Genomic DNA, 18409 nt, shown 5'->3' with positions numbered 1-18409 from the left:
TATCACGTTTGCGACATGCTGCGTCCCGTGTTTCCGGTCACACCGGACGTGACGCCATGGCTTTTAATTACTTGAAGGAACTCCAGAAAAAAATGCATTGGTTGTACAGTATGAAAAGAAGCCTGTAGGCTGTGATGACTCTACAAGCTGAAGATAATGAGTAAATGAATGCAGCGGTGCTTCACTTCCAAAGGTCTGTCATATAAAAAAAATGCCACTGAGCATCAGCGCTAGCGTTCCTTTGGGGTGAGAGCGCTGTGTATAGTAGCCTGTAACTAAAAAGCGGTGTGCAGCTAGCTAGATTAAATTCATGTGTCTGCTGAGATTGAACAGCTTTTCGTCTGTTTACCATCTCATTTTGGTGTAGTTTGTTATGTCATTAGGTGGGTTCGTTTTTTTATATATAAAAAAGAAAAACAATGTTATTTGTGGATCCGCAGATGAAGAGTGAGCTGGGGTCAAATCTGGCTTTACACCGCAAGAAAGGGGAAGCTGACCGCAAGTTTCATTGTAAGCTTTGACTTCGGACGTGACTGCTTTAAGGTACTATGCTAGTTAAGCCTTTTCATTACTTATCTAAGCAAATTTTAAACAATCATTAACGATTTGCCGTCATGGTAAACATCTGAAATAACCTTAGTGTTATGAAGATATGGATTATGCGTACGTTTTTCCAGTTTAAGAAAACTGTGTGTAACTTTACTATTTTTCAAAGTAATATCATGTTTAAGCGTTATCTGTCATTCTTTGTTTACCGTTTTCCGTGGCTTAGGCAGTTCAGATACATAAAAGTTAAATGTCTCCTAATAGTGACTTTCAACAAAGTAATAATATCGGGCTGTTTTTTGATCGTGGCAATCTGCTACTCTTTAATTTCAAGAATGTTTAGGGAAATATATAGATAATTTTATAGCCGTTTCTTGTCTGTGTTGAAATTAATTTTCATTACATTATCTAACTGTTTCGGTAGAATGTTATGAATCTTGGCGGTGACAGCGATTAGACTAGAATATTCCAGTGAAAGTTTCGCCGAAGTTAGTTTTTTTTAATATATATATGTAACGTGTACTTTTTAAGAATAAAATATAAAAACATCCTTGAAACAGGGGTGGTTCAGTGGTTAGCACTGCCGCCTTTCACCTCTGGGACCAGGATTTGAATCTTCACCAGGGTGCCTTCTGTTTGGAGTTTGCATGTTTATAGAAAAGATACTTTATTGACAACTGTGGGGAAATAGTCCGTTTGACTGTCTTATCTCGCTTTCCGTGGGGGACACAGACAGGTGTTTAAATCTAAACTTGTTTGTATTCTCAACTCTCCAGACATGGTTGTCTTGCAGTTTTGCGAAAATGACTGTTCAGTGTGCAGTAACCTATGATAATACTCATTTGTCATTGTTGAACAGTCTGTCTATTTATGATTTATTTATTTAACAGCTGAACTACCTTAATATATGTTTACTATTTATAGTTTACTTCAAAAATTTTCCCTCCTGAGATCAGTAAAGTTTATCTTGATCTTTCATATATTGTTTGCATCCTTTATATATTATTTACTTCATTTTTGTTTTGCATTGGCTTTAAGTTTTTAGCATAATGCCATTTTGTGTAACATAAGTTAAACCTTTTGAGTCTCAAATCTCCTAACTATAATCTTTAATAGATGGTCTGTGAAGCTTTTACTCGTCTTTGTCCTGCTCAGGCGTAGGTCTCTTAATAGAATGGGTGCTTAAAGGTTGCTTTGCTGCACTGTGGTGCAGTGTCTGGTGATTATCTGAAAATACTTAAAGCTCTAGTTTTCTGATTGTGGCTTAAAGAGCCAGGGATTCGAGCCTCACTCTATATGAGATTCGCAACATGTGGGAAACCAGACTGGTGGGAGAGTTTCAGCTGAATGGATCTGGCAGCCTGTGCTGAAGTGAGCTATTTGGGAGATGCACATTGATTAAGTTTTGCAAATTCTGTTGGGTTAACTGATCGTTGACTGAAGCTAATGCCAGGGTCGTTGAGCCATGGGGGTGCTCGTATTCCTCTGAACCATTGGCTGTAACATGCTGTAACGACTATCCTCATGGGCTGTAACATGCTGTAACGACTCTCCTCATTGGCTGTAACATGCTGTAACGACTCTCCTCATGGGCTGTAACACGCTGTAACGACTCTCCTCTTTGGCTGCCCTGAAAGCTGCTGAGTCATGGCTCTGAAGACAGCAGTGAGCTCTGTGACTGTGGGGGTGGACGGCATGACCTGCGGCTCCTGTGTGCAGAGCATTGAGCAGCAAGTCGCTGGGCTCCCCGGAGTCTATGGCCTTCAGGTCAGTGAGTATGCTTCAGCCTGGACTGGTTGTCTGGCGTTTTTTGTCTGGGGTGTAAGGAGAAAATCATGATCATTATACAACTGCTAACTGGCTGAATGATGCATATTTCTTTACGAAGATTGTCGGGGATGGCCTGGGGTGTATCTGTGCTGCGCTTTAATGTTGACCTGAGCAGTGGGTTGTTGAGATGGATGGGATGTCACTCTGACACAAGCTGGTCTCTGCCCAGGCATCCTGATTAACAACAGCAAATGGATTAGCTGTCTTCTCCAAGGGGGAGTGTCTATCAATTAAGCAGAAGCGGTCGCCTGTGGAGCTGGTCGGCTGTCTTCTGCAACTTAGTTTTCATGAAGCTTGACCTTCCCCTGATGGACTGCATTCCCTGCAGGAAAAGCAGAATGAGCAGTTAATGCAATAATCTGCCTTTGACGGAGTTCTGGCCTTTGCAAAACTGAAACCTACAGCGTCGTGTCCCATTTCCGATAGCTGGTTAGGTCTGTGAGATTTCATTGGCCTGGGGGTACATTGCCATCATCTGGCTTTATCTTGTTGACCTCTGTGTTGTGGTAGTTGAAGATCCAAATGGAGCCTGATTTCCTGATATACTGCTGGACATTACTGAAAGTGTGTTCATGTCTAGAACAGGCCAGTTACTCAGCTTGACTGAATGTTTTTCATTTCTGAGGTTTTTTTGTTGACTCGTGACTCTGAGCTGAAAGATCTAGTGACTTTTTTATTCCTCCCTTATTTTAACTCCAGTCGCACTGCTCGCTATATCAGTATTTTGTGTGTATTTTTCCCTTCAGTCTGAACTTTCTAGGATTTGCGCTGTTCTTATGTGACGAACGAAATCTGTAAATGTTTGCGCTGTCTCAGCTTTAATGAGCTAACATTCATTATCTGTGTTTGGTTTTTTTTTTTTTTTTGATAACTGCTTGTAGGTGTCCTTGGAGCTGAAGCAGGCTATGGTGACATTCGATCCCAGCCTCCAGAGCCCAGAGTCTCTAGCAGAAGCCATTGAAGACATGGGCTTCGAGTCCAGGCTCCCAGAATTCCCTGCCGCTGTACCTGTACCCACAGAAACTAGAGTCATATCACTGACAGGCCTTTCCCCTGAATCCCAGCCCCAGGCCCTGAGCTCACTGTCCCAGCTGAGGGGGGTTGTGCAGGCCTCAGTGGTCCCCAGCCAGGACAGTCTGTCCCTCACCTTCATTCCGTCCATGACCAGTGCTGAGCGGGTCGACGAAGCGCTGAGGAGTCTGGCCTTAGAAGCGGAGACCGAGCCCCCCGAGCGGCCGCCGGCCAGTCAGGATGACGAGGTGCTGGTGAAGATGCGTATCGAAGGGATGGCCTTCCTGTCCTGCACCACGACCATAGAAGGGAAAATCAGGAAGCTGAATGGTGTCCGGAAGGTCAAAGGTAACTCGAGTCACCAATGAATGCTCAAGATTTTCTGTGCTCCCCTTTCATGCCCCAAGTATCGTATAGTATCGTATTCGAGGGCAACTTCAGATTTGTATTGCATGTATTAATTTAGTATATGCTGTACTTCCATCCAAAGCAACGTACAGGTGAGAGAACCAGGTCAGCCAGTTCCTGTAGCAGCTGGGCTTAGGGGCCTTGCTGAAGGGCCCAGCACTGAAATCACTCCTACTATGGGATTTGAAGTGGCAACCTTCTGGTGACAGTCGTATTGCCCAGAGCCATAAACTCCCCTATGTGCTATACTTAAGCCTGAAACATCTGCAGTGTACTGAGTGTAGCATCTGAATGTAAATAATGATTCTGCTAATATATAAAATCATTGTGAGGACAGTCTCTCTCCCTCCCTCACGCGGGGGTCTGAAGAGCTCCGGCTCTGGAATCTTCCTGTTAACCCTCTTAAATAGAATGTCTACGGTTTTCACATTCTGCAGTTGTTTGGGACGCCCAAGAAGCCACAGTGGTGTATGTGCCTCAGATCATCACTCTTGATGAGATTGTCAGCCAGATCAGCGTGGAAGGCTTCCAGGCCCATGTGAAATCCAAGCCCAGCCCTATACAGCTGTCCAGCAGCAAGGTGGAGTGCCTGCAGGCTTCCCCCAGGCCGACTGTCGTGCCTCCCTCCCTGGGTGCTGCTGTCCCCGTGCTGCTGAGGGTGACCGGCATGCACTGTCGCTCCTGCGAGACCAACATCCAGGACAACGCGTCGTCTCTGCCGGGGGTGGTCTCCGTGGAGGTCTCTCTGGAGCGGGAGAATGCGGCGGTGTGCTATAATCCTAGGCTTATCTCGGTCACACAGATACGCCAGGCCATCGAAGCTCTCCCACCCGGGAATTTCCGGGTCTATATGGATGGTGAAACACCCCCAGTGCCCCAGGGCCTTCCCGCCCCATTGCCGCTGGCCCCAGAACCCGGAGTTTTGCTGCCCCAGGGGCCAGTCGTAGTTATCGGCATTGAAGGCATGACCTGTGGCTCCTGTGTGCAGTCTATCGAGGGAATGATGTCTCAGCACAAGGGGGTAAAGTCTGTCCAGGTCTCTCTCTCCAGCCATAAGGGCACATTTCAGTATGACCCTCTTGTCACCACACCAGAAGAGCTCCGCCTGGCCATCGAAGACATGGGCTTTGATGCTTTCTTACCAGGTAAATTTAATATGAAAAATTGTTGTGGTTGAGTAACAGCATCTTAGTGCTCATTCTCATTAGCACTCATTCTTTTTTTTTGTTGTTTTTTTTTTTTATTCAAAGAAACAAATTCCTTGGTCACGGAGTTGCCTTTGCCCCCAGAAGACACCCCCAAGGATGAGGGTAACGAAGATTCTGGGGATGTTCAGGGAGAGCAAGGAGGGGCAAAAACCCTGTCAAAGTGCTATATACACATTGGAGGAATGACCTGTGCTTCCTGTGTGGTTAACATTGAGAGGAACCTCAAGAATGAGGATGGTACGGACTTGGTCATGCTCTGAATTCCAGGAAACAATGGCCTTTAGTGTGGCAATAGATATTAATAGCCTGGCAGTAGGTGACGTACATTAAAATTAGAATAGTTATTGTTTATCATGAACCAGTTACAGGGATAGATTTCTTGAAAGGAGAAATGTCTCAGACTGGCCTGTGAGCATTCTTCAAGTTTAGAATGACCTTATGAAACCCTTATGCTGCTCTCCATTTGAACTGGGAAGTCGGAAACAGCTGGAATGTCCCCTGCAATCAGCGTTCCGAGTCGGGAGAAGCGCTACAACCCCGACATGGGAATTCCAGATGGCTGGGGCTTTCCTCAGACGTGAAGGCTGAAGTTATTTACAGTTTATTAGCATTTATGAATTATTTGTGTCTTGTTAAATCAGTCATACACAGTACTGTCCAACCTCTATCTGAGGACTTGTGGCTGTGTTTGTATGTGCAAAAAGCCTCGTAATGCGTTGATATCAATTGGTATTGGTAACAATGGATAACAACGAACCTGGGTAGAACTGGTATTGCTAAATGGCTTTCCAGCTTGTACTGGAATGTGTTGAGTTTGGTTATGATGTCACTCCCGGCTCCACTTTCCAACATCTGAGGTAAAAGTAATGCCGCATTAATTCAGTGCCCTCCAGAATTATCGGTGCTCTTGGTAGCAAAAAGAGGAAAAGGCTATTAAAAAGTGTTTATGGTCTGAAAGTATTATATGTACAGCTCTGGCAAAAATTAAGAGAGCCCTCCATGTTAAAAAAAAAATAAAAATGAAATCCTGGTTTGATCCTGGTTCTGCAGGCAGCCCCTGACATGCCGGTCTGCTGCCAGGCTACAAAAAAAAAGGATGTTAGAAACAAAACACTAGAAACGACCAAAAACCAGGCAGGTGGAGGGCGGAAGCCCCTTTCTAATGGCAGAGGTGATCAGCTCATCCGACAGCTTCTCAGGAATTGACTTTCAAAAAGAATAGGAAGCATTATTTGCGGATGTGAAGTGCACTGTTAGCTCAGTTCATAGCAGGCACCTAGAAACACGACTCAAGTCCCATAAAGCAAGGAAGAAGCCCTTCATTAATGAGAGAGAGGAACCAGGCTGCAGTTTGCAAATATATATATATATATATATATATATAATTCACAGACACCCATAACTTGAGAAATGAGTAAAACAGAAAAATGTGCTGTGTTCTCTTCATTTTTTCCAGAGCTGTATTTTAGCAAAACCACACGACAGAATTATTGTTACCCGTTTAAATTCTTGCTCTCGGGTTCCTGACTCTTTCCTCAAATCTCATCACGAATTATTGAAGAACAGTACGTGCTGTTATGTTGGGGATGTTGAATAAAGTACTAAGCATAGGGCTGCCAGTAATTGTGGCACTTTTGATTTTGATAACTACAGACCTCGCATTCACTCTTGTACGTTTTGTCCCATATATTTATCCCCTGTCCCTGCTGTGCCCTAATCATTAATTGTCTGTTGTCATGATGTCTTCAACAGTAGCAAGTACCACCAACCTTAGTCATTGCTAAATAAAGTTTCTGATTATTGTTGTTTTTTTCTGGAATAAATTTACATGTTAAAGGTTGCAATTTGCTAACATTTTCAGTGTGAGATTAATCTAAATGGCCAGAAACACATTTGTCATAGCTTTATTTACCCCTTTTTAACAAATGCCCAGAATTCTGGAGGGTGCTGTATTGAGGATTTCATAAGGCCAATCTGAGCTTGACCAGTCTGGGGCATCTCTATGTTCCTGAAAAACCTGATCAACAGCAACAACAATTAATTTATAGTTTAACATCAACCACCTGTTGCTTCCATGAGATTAAACTGACCACAAACATTTTTTTGCATAACCTCAGTTTTAACAACTGGCAGTAATTTTTGAGGGTACTGTATGTCCCTGTCAGACCAGACTGTGAAATGGCAGAAGAATAATGAGGTAAAATGTATATCGCTGATGGCTGTGAGGTGTGGACTCTTCCGCTGTCGGCCTCACGCTTGTGTACTCTTGCCTGTCATGTTGTGTAGGAGTTTACTCTGTGCTCGTGGCACTAATGGCCAGTAAGGCAGAAGTGCGTTACAACCCTAGGATCATTGACGCTGCCAGCATTGTGGAGTGCGTCCGAGAGCTGGGCTTCACCGCGTCTGTCATGGAGAATTACGATGGCTCTGATGGCAGCCTGGAGCTGGTGGTGAGGCCTCGTATTCGCACTGCCCTTTACGCACTGCCTTTTACGCACTGCCCTTTACGCACTGCCCTTTACGCACTGCCTTTTACGCACTGCCCTTTACGCACTGCCCTTTACGCACTGCTTTGAGTCTCGTGCTGGATGCTCTTAAATACGGGGAATGTTCTCCACTCACCAGGTGAGGGGGATGACATGCGCCTCCTGTGTGCACAAAATTGAGTCGAACCTGATGAAAAACGAAGGCGTCGTCTATGCATCTGTGGCGCTGGCTACCAACAAAGCCCACATCAAATATGACCCGGAAGTAACTGGACCACGTGATCTGATCAAACTGATTGAGGTGAGATTTTACCCTTCTGGAATTTTTGCCTGACTAATTCTTATGACTTTTTAAAGCGGGCCTTCTGTTTACAGAATCTAGGCTTTGAGGCTTCTCTTGTGAAAAAAGACCGCTCTGCCAGTCACCTGGACCACAGCAAGGAGATACGGCAGTAAGTTGGCACGTTTTGGGGTCTTTGCCAGCATCTTATGCGTGGTCGTGACTTTATCTTCAGTTCAGCCTCCAATGCCAAGCTGGCAGTGAGTCTGTCTCCTTTCTCAAGGTGGAGGAAGTCCCTCATCATCAGCCTCTTTTTCTGCATTCCTGTGATGGGCATGATGATATACATGATCATCGTGGACCACCAGATAAACACGCAGCACCACCATAACGCCAGTAAGGCGGACATCGAGCAGTATCACTCCAACATGTTCCTAGAGCGGCAGCTTCTTCCTGGTCTGTCCATCATGAATCTCATCTCTTTCCTCTTCTGTGTCCCAGTACAGGTATTTCAAGCGTTTATGCACAATTTAAAGGATGGTGGCTTTTGAATTCTCATGGTGTTGAGACTTATGAACCTTAATCTGTTCCTCTGACAGTTCGTCGGTGGTCGCTACTTCTACATCCAGGCGTACAAATCTCTGAAGCATAGGACGGCCAACATGGATGTTCTCATCGTCCTGGCAACTTCCATAGCCTTCACCTATTCTCTGGTGATTCTGCTGGTGGCCATGATCGAGAGGGCGAAGACCAACCCCGTCACTTTCTTTGATACTCCTCCCATGCTTTTCGTGTTCATCTCGCTGGGGAGGTGGCTCGAGCAAATAGCAAAGGTGAAAACCTTAATTGTTATAACTTGTTCAGTTATCACATACATAGCTGCCTCGTTATACCAGTGTCAAAAGTACCATCTATTGCTTTATTTAGTTGCATTTCTCTGCTGCTATTTTCAGAGCAAAACTTCTGAAGCGCTGTCTAAGTTGATGTCGCTGCAGGCTACGGAGGCCACCGTTGTCACTCTTAACAGTGACATGTCTATCCTGAGGTATTGTTGCTTCTGCTAGTCATCAGTGGGATTTCCAATAGCACTCATGGGACGTTCATCCATCGATGGGGGATCCAGTGTAAAGATGGCTCTTGGCACAGCTGTACGTGGTAAACCTGAGGATCGTGGTTGTGTGTCCACATCAGAGAGGAGCAGGTGGATGTGGAGCTGGTTCAGAGGGGAGATGTGGTCAAGGTTGTCCCAGGTGGGAAGTTCCCCGTTGACGGACGAGTCCTTGAAGGTCACTCTATGGCAGATGAGTCGCTCATTACAGGTATCGGTAAACTATAATGCATGTGACAGAACATTCCTGAACATTCCAGTTTCTGGTGTTGTACATCATCCCAAGCTGCAGTATATTCCTTTCCTGGCAGCGAGACCCACAGACGCTCCTCTGGCTTTGCGTTGCAGGAGAGGCCATGCCTGTGACGAAAAAGCCCGGCAGCTCGGTGATCGCCGGCTCCATAAACCAGAACGGGTCCCTGTTCATCAGAGCCACACACGTGGGGGCGGACACCACCCTGTCCCAGATCGTCAAGCTGGTGGAGGAGGCCCAAACCTCCAAGGTGCCTTTTCCCTCAGCTCACGTGTCAGTGGTCATGTGACGCCTGCAGTCACGCTGTTGTGTATCGGAGTTGGATTTGAGCTGCTGGTCTGGTCACATGTGTGGCGTGTGACACTGAATGTTCCAGTCCGCTTCCTCATTTAGTTTTCTGGATGCTATTGAGTTTTGAAGGTGATGTAAATATACTGCAATTCTAGCATGAAATTAGTGCACAAATGTAGACAACTAGTAAGCAAGAAGTGCCTCCCCTCCCCCCGCCCGTCCTTGCTGGGACTAGGGAGGGGACCTCGCAGTTACTGGTGATCTGAGATCAGTCGTGCCCCATTTCCCAGCCATCGTTCCACCCACTTTGGCCCCCAGCAGTGGGACCTGCAGCTGCCCTTCTTGTCCATTACAGGGACAGCAAAGAGAATAAAGGAGCATTCATTCCGGGCAGCAGACTCTGTGTGTATCGAGCTTTGAGCCACATGCCCTACTTTAGGCTTTAACTGTGAATTCAGTGTCTCATGAAGAGTGAAAAGTGACCAAATAAAGGAGCCTTCATGAAGCACTTGAAGACTGTCCTGCTTTTCAGGTTAATGCTGCTCAGGCTGATCTTTGTGGACGAGCCTCTCCGGCCGCGCTGCCCTCTGTACCCCGCTGATCAGGCTGACAGATCCCCTCCCATCCCCTCTCTCACCAGGCTCCCATCCAGCAGTTCGCGGACAAGATCAGCGGCTACTTTGTTCCCTTCATCGTCGGCGTCTCCGTCCTGACCCTGCTTGCCTGGATTATTATTGGATTTTTAGACTTTTCTCTGGCTGAGAAATATTTCCCAGTGAGTGACATTTTCCTTCTACTTATGCAGGCATGCAGATGATTTTGCACCCTCCAGAACACGTTTAAATTAGTACCATTGAGGATTGCCTGTTTAGTATTGTAATTAAATGTAATAATTGACAGCTCCCGGCAATATGCTACAATCTGGAAGCTTTCTGTAATTACTACATGTTTTCTTCTTTGAATGCCTCCTCTGTAATGTCATGCTCAGTGATGAATGCACCCCAGGTTGACTTTTAAATAGGAGTGTGGAGTCTTTCTGCTCTTATCTCTTGTCTCCCCCCCCCCCCCCCCCCAGGGATATAACCAAAGCATCTCCCAGGCTGAGGTGGCCATCAGGTTCGCCTTCCAGGCCTCCATCACTGTCCTGTGCATCGCCTGCCCCTGCTCCCTTGGCCTGGCCACGCCCACCGCGGTCATGGTCGGCACAGGAGTGGGAGCCCAGAACGGCATCCTCATCAAGGGCGGCGAGCCTCTGGAGATGGCTCACAAAGTGAGGGAGCGCACGGCCCTTCATTTCGGTCAGATTACAACAAAGATGTTGTAGCTGGGGGAAATTGAAGTTCACTGAAGTCTCAGTGCAGTGTCTGCGGTCTCTGTTCAGCCCAGCTGACCTGCGTTCAGTGTCTGCGGTCTCTGTTCAGCCCAGCTGGCCTGCGTGCAGTGTCTGCGGTGTCTGTTCAGCCCAGCTGACCTGCGTGCAGTGTCTGCGGTCTCTGTTCAGCCCAACTGGCCCGCGTGCAGTGTCTGCGGTCTCAGTTCAGCTCAGCTGGCCTGCGTGCAGTGTCTGCGGTCTCTGTTCAGCCCAACTGGCCTGCGTTCAGTGTCTGCGGTCTCAGTTCAGCTCAGCTGGCCTGCGTGCAGTGTCTGCGGTCTCTGTTCAGCCCAGCTGACCTGCGTTCAGTGTCTGCGGTCTCTGTTCAGCCCAGCTGGCCTGCGTTCAGTGTCTGCGGTCTCTGTTCAGCCCAGCTGGCCTGCGTGCAGTGTCTGCGGTGTCTGTTCAGCCCAGCTGACCTGCGTTCAGTGTCTGCGGTCTCTGTTCAGCCCAGCTGGCCTGCGTGCAGTGTCTGCGGTGTCTGTTCAGCCCAGCTGACCTGCGTGCAGTGTCTGCGGTCTCTGTTCAGCCCAACTGGCCTGCGTGCAGTGTCTGCAGTCTCTGTTCAGCCCAACTGGCCTGCGTGCAGTGTCTGCGGTCTCAGTTCAGCTCAGCTGGCCTGCGTGCAGTGTCTGCGGTCTCTGTTCAGCCCAGCTGGCCTGCGTGCAGTGTCTGCGGTCTCTGTTCAGCCCAGCTGACCTGCGTGCAGTGTCTGCGGTCTCTGTTCAGCCCAGCTGACCTGCGTGCAGTGTCTGTGGTCTCTGTTCAGTCCAGCTGGCCTGTGCGCAGTGTGTGCGGTCTGTTCAGCCCAGCTGGCCTGCTCTGGGTCCGTCTCGGTGCCGCCTGCGAGCTCATACTGTCCTGTTTATCGTTTATAGCATCCCAGTTCTAATCCCTACTTGTTTAGCCTTTATTGTCTGAGTGACAAGTTGCGTTTCCCTTTATCGGTGTTAAGGGGTGAGACTGTAGCACTTTGGTTGTGTAATTTCAGTGGATGAAGAGCCCCACTGGTTTAACCCCAAAACAGGCTGTGCAGCTGTAAAACAAAACCTCAACGGTAAAATGTACAGCCGTATAAACTGGAGAAGTGAAATCATCCAAGCAGCAACATACTTTCACCTATTTCAGGCCTAAACAAAGTGAGTGACATCACAGTTCGGCAGCTTGGTGAAGGAACAGTTTAATGTTTTTGTAAATTCTGCTCAGCTATTATACAGCAGGCATGCAGGACATTTGGGTCTATCACTCAGAAGGTTGAAGCCGCGGTCTTCCTTTGCAGATCCAGACGGTGGTGTTCGATAAGACCGGGACCATCACCTACGGCACCCCCAAAGTGGTCCAGGTGAAGATGTTGGCAGAAGGGAACAGCATGCCCCGCTCCCGCCTGCTGGCCGTCGTGGGCACGGCGGAGAACAACAGCGAGCACCCGCTAGGGGCGGCTGTCGCCCGCTTCTGCAAGCAGGTGCGCGGGGCGGCGCTTCGCCCGTGACCTTTGACTCTCCCCCCCCCCCGGGTGTCGCTGATCATGGTCTCTGTGCCTGCGTGCATGTGTAGGAGCTGGGGTCCGAGTCGCTGGGCACGTGCACCGACTTCCAGGCCGTGCCGGGCTGTGGGATCCGCTGCCAGGTCAGCAACACGGTGCCGCCGCTGGGCCATGAGGACGGAGATGACAGGAACCAGCGCAACGCGCTGCTGGTGCAGCTGGGAGACAGTGGGGGCAGTCTCCGCTCGCACCCTCTGATCATGGAGCCCGAGCCACTAAGTAAGGGGGGGGGGACAGTCTGTGCTGCGTTTTTGGTTCTTTTTGATGGCAAGCAGTCACATGACATGCATAATTTCACCGGCACGGTCATGTGATGGCGTACACGTGCAGGCCTGGTGCAGACAGCCAGCCACTCGGTCCTCATCGGGAACAGGGAGTGGATGAAGAGGAACGGGCTGCAGGTGACTGGCGATGTGGACGAGGCCATGGTGGCCCACGAGTGCAGAGGCCGTACGGCCATCCTGGTCGCGGTCGATGGTAAGGGCCGCCCCTAACCCCACCCCGACTCCGCCCCCACAGTCTGTAATCACCATGGCCTCCGCAGGGGTCCTCTGTGCCATGCTGGCCATCGCGGACACGGTGAAGCCGGAGGCGGAGCTGGCCGTCCACACGCTGATCTCCATGGGCCTGGAGGTGGTGCTCATGACTGGGGACAACAGCAAGACCGCACGCGCCATCGCCGCCCAGGTCAGCCCCCCGCCCCCCGCCCCCTGTCACATCAAGGTGACATCTCAGAGGCCGGTCTGCGAGGGGGCAGTCGGCCACGAACACATGCAGTAACAGGAAGTAGGGGTGGGCAGTACGGCGAACGTATCGCATCATGAGTTTTTCATGTAGGGTCACGGTCATGATCTTATCGCGATTCTTTTTCATGATGGTTCTGCAAGATTATTTTGCAACTTACTTAACAGTGCAACCAAACTAATTACCCTAATTGTATTATTTATGTATTACCCTATAAGGTAATAACACCCAAACGACAAACACGCTCAGCGTACTGTATCGCGTGTTTTCTTTTCAGGTGGTTAAAAACGTTCGTCATGTCGCCATCCAACTTGCGAACCTCGTCTTTGCAGATTTTGCAAATAACCCGTTTCTCCCGTGCCAGGTGGGCATCCGGAAGGTGTTCGCCGAGGTCTTGCCCTCGCACAAGGTGGCCAAGGTGGAGCAGCTGCAGCAAGCGGGCAGGCGTGTGGCCATGGTCGGGGACGGCATCAACGACTCGCCGGCGCTGGCCATGGCCGACGTGGGCATCGCCATCGGCACGGGCACGGACGTGGCCATCGAGGCCGCCGACGTCGTGTTGATCAGGGTGAGCGGGGGGCCGGGGGCTTGAAAGACGTGGACGTTGCCCTCGGGAACAAGGAGCAACAGGGCATTGGTGTTTAATACCCCCATTGATGACATTTGTCATCTCTCAACAGTTGTGATGCAGGAAGTGCATAGAAAAGCTGTAGACTTTGCTAAATCACAAAAGCAGGCAGTTGTTCGTGCCCTAATGGTTCGAATCCCCGACCAGCAAGGTACCCCCCCCCAAGCACTGCTCCCCGGGCGCTGAATTAGCTGCCCCCTGCTATGTCACGATGTCACATATGGGTTAAATGCAGAGGACACCTTTCGTTGTTGTGTGCTGCGGTGTGTCAACAATGACCACTGATCACCAAATTCTATTTGGTACATCGGAGGTTCAGTGGAGTAACTGTGATCTGTCTGCAGTCTAGATTCGGTGGTAGAGAAGCCTTTAACGCTGAAACAGAAAAGCTTACCACTTATGTACCCTGAGATAACTGATCAAATGGTCCAATTTAAAGCATCCCAGCTCTGGTCCCTACTTGTTCAGCTGGTTTAGCCTTTATTATCTGAATGACATGTTGAGTTTCCTTACATCCGTGTGGTGAAAAGGTGACATTGCAGCGTGTTAGTGTGATTTCTGTGTGCTGTGTTTTGAGTGAACAGGAAAGCGTAATGAAGGGTCCTACTGGTGTAGCGATATGGCTGCCGCCGTGACCTTTAAGCCTGAAGAGCGTGACCCCAACAGTAAAACATACATCTGTATAGACTAGAGAAGGTGTCTGTTAAAGAGAGAGCGGCCATTATCTAAGTAAGAAAAATTTCTGCCATTTCTGGCCTAAAAAGTACTAAGGAGAATATTAACGCCAAGCTTATGTTTGTGTTTCTCCAGAATGATCTTTTGGATGTAGTCGGCAGCATTGACTTGTCAAAGAAGACAGTAAAGAGGATTCGAATTAACTTTGTTTTTGCCCTGATTTATAATCTTGTTGGGATTCCCATTGCTGCAGGTAGGAGTTGCGTGTTTTATGTTTGTTTTCTTGTTATATACGGTACCACTTTACAATTAGGGTCCCTTTGCCACTTTTAAATGGTAACTTATTAAAAAAGAAAACTGTGTTATAACTTGTTTATAAATTGTCTATTGATAATTTACAACCTAATTAATAACCAGATTATAAACCATTCATATGCTTTATATGGGCAGCCTTTTGTGAAGTGGCACCTTATATACTAATAATGTAATAATGTATATATACTCCACTCCTTTCCTTGTGGGCACCACCATGCTGAAGGCTTTAATGTGTGTGTGTGTGTGTGTGTGTGTGTGTGTGTGTGGGCGCTCATGCATGCCCCTGTGTGTGTGTGTGTGTGTGTGTGTGTGTGTGTGTGTGTGTGTGTGTGGGCGCTCATGCATGCCCCTGTGTGTGTGTGTGTGTGTGTGTATGGGCGCTCATGCATGCCCCTGTGTGTGTGTGTGTGTGTGTGTGTGTGTGTGTGTGTGGGCGCTCATGCATGCCCCTGTGTGTGTGTGTGTGTGTGTGTGTGTGGGCGCTCATGCATGCCCCTGTGTGTGTGTGTGTGTGTGTGTGTGTGTGTGTGTGTGCGTGTGTGTGTGTGTGTGTGTGTGTGTATGGGCGCTCATGCATGCCCGGTGTCTCGCCCGCAGGTGTTTTCCTGCCCGTCGGCCTTGTGCTCCAGCCCTGGATGGCCTCCGCCGCCATGGCAGCCTCCTCCGTCTCCGTCGTGCTCTCCTCCCTCCTGCTGAAGTGGTGAGCTGCTCCCTACCGCTGATCTTCCTCCATTAATCCACCGTGCTTTGACCCCTCAGTTTTCTGGAAGCTTCTGGACACAAAGGCCACAGCTGTCTGAGATCCTGTGGATTGATGAATGCTGTCTGCCTGTTTTTTTCCTGTGCAGATTTTGGCCGGCTGTGATATTTTCACACGGGTTTCAAGTAGAGTCCAGAAAGGCCTCAGTCACTGCTTACAGTTTAAGATGCTTTAAATCCAGAGGCACCATATAGCTGGAAATGTGGCGTGTAAGCGATGCCGCATCAGGAGTTTATTGAATATTGTAACAATAATAGCACTTTTTATTATGACATCCGTAACATCGTTATCATTGTCATTACAGGAACATTTGTGTCGCTTGTCTCCTCCCTCACTTTCTCCCTCCCTCCCTCTCTCTTTCTCTCTCTCCTTTTCAAACCCCCGCCCCCACCCCCCCCTCCCACAGTTACTCCAAACCCAGTGCTGAGAAGCTGGAGTCCCGCCTCCGGGCCCCCATGCGACACAGCAGCCTATCGGACGTCAGCGTGCACATTGGCATGGGGGATCGGTGTCGGGCCTCCCCCCGGCTCAGCCTGCTGGACCGCATCCTGCACTACAGCCGGGCCTCCCTCAGCTCGCTGCGGTCCGACAAGCGCTCGCTTAACAGCATGGCGCTGGCGGAGCCCGACAAGCACTCGCTGCTGGTGGGGGAGGGCCGCTATGACGAGGATGCCGTGTGACCGGTCGCCCCAGGGCCTTGACCCCAAGCACACTCCGCCCCCCATACGGGTCGAACCACAGTGCCAAGGCTCTCTCTAAAGGCCCGTCGATTCCCCATTCCGTCATCTCCGTCATGCAAGCTGCACTTCAAAGGGCGCTTGTCGGGTATTTGCAAAGGCTTTATTTAATCTACAGCCGGTAGCCGGGATCACTTAAACCGCAGTGCTTCAGCTAGGAGGCGGAGACTGACTGACCCACATGGTGGGCAGCGAAGAGCCAATCCGACACAAGTGATGATTTAAGACAATCGGAGGCTTTTAGAAGAATCCACTAGTGTAAAAAGAATTTTACCCATATTGATGATAGAGTGATTTGATAAAAATATTTTATTAAATGATTATCTTTTAGTTGTTACACAAGTGAAATTTTTTATATAAAGAGTAATATAATTTTTTTGTCGTTAAAGCGATATGAATATATGATTATGATAGAAGACCAGCAAATTGTTTTCCCCAACGTAGTCACCTCAGAATTATTGGCACCCTTCATGAAAACAAGCTAAAATTAGTATTTTAAAAGAATCACACATGCAAAATATTTTTTGGCTAAAACAAATGTGCTTTTATTTTCAAACAGATTTTTAGAGCAAAATAAAGCCATAAATTTTCTATTGGGTTCAAGCCCAAAGACTGAGAGCCAGGCAAAGCCTTGATTTTGTTTTGTTGCAGCCATTTCTTTGTCGATTTTGATCTGTGCTTCTGATCCTTGTCTCTTTGGGAGACCCAGCCTCAGCCTAGTTTCAGCTTCTGGCTGGAGTGACCAAATTTTGATCTGAAAGGTTGCAGTTGTGAAACTGTGATCTTTGTGCTGTTCTTTGCCTCTCTGAGCATCCTCCTCACTGTTGGGACGGTATGTGGACGCGTCCCCTTCTTGGCAAATTTTCATCAGTTCCATGCTTTTCAACCTTTATAATCATTACATGCATTACCTATAGTGCTCACTTTCTTGAGGGGTGCCATTATTTCTGGAGTTGACTGTAAATACCGGCCTGAGAGGTAAATGAAGGAATCCGGCAGTGAAATGATGGCGGTGGCCATTAACATGATTTCTTAGCGTCACATGTTCCACGCTTGTTCTTTCCCTCCTACGATGACCTCTGCATGGACGTGAAAGCATTGAGATTGCTAGATTGTCACAGATGGGGACCCGCCTGGATCACATGAGAGAAATGGGATTAGAATGGAAATGTAATAGTAAAGTTACAGCCGCAAGCTTGCCTTAACTGTCACTGCAGGAGGCATTGACTGCTGATGGGCACAGCCTCGTGGGCCGGGGCTGGTAAGAGATACACACTCTCCCAGAAAGCTATGGCTGAAATGAGTGAACTGAATTGTTGAGCCAGCATGGTGAAGCTGAATTGTTGAGCCAGCATGGTGAAGCTGCTGTCAGTTATCGTACCGCCTATAAGCAGACGTGCTGAATACGTTAACACTAGCCGTCCCATCCCAGGCCGTCCCTGTGGGGGGCAGTGTCCATTCCAAAGTAGAAGACTGATTTTTTTATTTATATATGCTATTATGTACGCTTAAGCAGCGTATAAAAATATATGTTGCATTTATGTTTGATATACAATGTTTTGCAAGGTTAGTCCTGACCTAGAGACTAGCCTTAGATTAGGACTAAGTGTGAGTTTAAGTACAGGCGTGCGGTCTTGCTCCGGGACCGGTGTTCTGCAGCATACTGTGACTTTTGAACTTTGACACTTCACTGCACGGCGCACTGTGTGGAGACGCATACTGAAGGACACACTCCCTGCGAGTGACACACTCCATGCTAGCATGTGTTGGTGTGTCAGGCTTGCTGTGTATGCAGGGTGAATGTAATGAGGACAGGCAGGCTGTCCCTTTACCTTAGTGGTTTCCTGTCAATCCAAATATGTTACTTACTGAAGCTGCTCAGCCATCATCTGTTTGATCCCTGTTCCGGTGCTCATATTTATTTTTCTTATTTCGAACATTTTATCTGTTTTATCTGTCTGAACTTTTTGTTCTGAAACATCGTTCTTGGCATTCACTCTCTGTGGCTTGTCTGAATCCAGCTGAAATAATGTCTTTTATAAGTTTATTGCACGTTGTAAGGAATAAACTGCTTTTATATTGCTCAAGAACTGATGTCGTAAAAGTGATAAATGGGATATTGTCCTGAAGAGCTGAACAGGTGACCCAGTCTGCAAAACTAACTTATCTACATGTTGGTTACAAACCTCCAGACATTAAAATATATTAAAATGA

At 48.1% G+C, this 18409-nt stretch overlaps 1 protein-coding gene across 2 annotated transcripts; it reads left to right on the top strand.

Moving 5' to 3' along the window:
- The first annotated feature begins 6 nt into the window (after positions 1-6).
- On the top strand, positions 7-18409 carry atp7a (ATPase copper transporting alpha). 2 transcript variants are annotated; one of them, XM_023791666.2, is made up of 24 exons: positions 7-193; positions 441-510; positions 2184-2313; positions 3258-3735; positions 4233-4940; positions 5046-5240; positions 7290-7453; positions 7629-7790; positions 7865-7941; positions 8053-8275; positions 8369-8602; positions 8723-8814; positions 8961-9088; positions 9226-9380; positions 10062-10196; positions 10497-10691; positions 12073-12255; positions 12348-12555; positions 12667-12813; positions 12881-13023; positions 13445-13648; positions 14519-14636; positions 15296-15398; positions 15865-18409. In XM_023791666.2, the coding sequence occupies exons 3-24, from the start codon at positions 2194-2196 to the stop codon at positions 16136-16138; spliced, it is 4446 nt and encodes a 1481-aa protein (XP_023647434.2). In that variant the 5' UTR covers positions 7-193; positions 441-510; positions 2184-2193; the 3' UTR covers positions 16139-18409. The 2 variants fall into 2 exon arrangements, with proteins under 2 accessions (XP_023647434.2, XP_023647433.2); XM_023791665.2 differs by having other exon boundaries at positions 441-543.

This window comes from Paramormyrops kingsleyae, chromosome 10 (assembly GCF_048594095.1).
Source record: "Paramormyrops kingsleyae isolate MSU_618 chromosome 10, PKINGS_0.4, whole genome shotgun sequence".
In the NCBI taxonomy this organism is placed as follows: Eukaryota; Metazoa; Chordata; class Actinopteri; order Osteoglossiformes; family Mormyridae; genus Paramormyrops; species Paramormyrops kingsleyae.
This window is presented reverse-complemented; position numbering and strand designations above follow the sequence as displayed.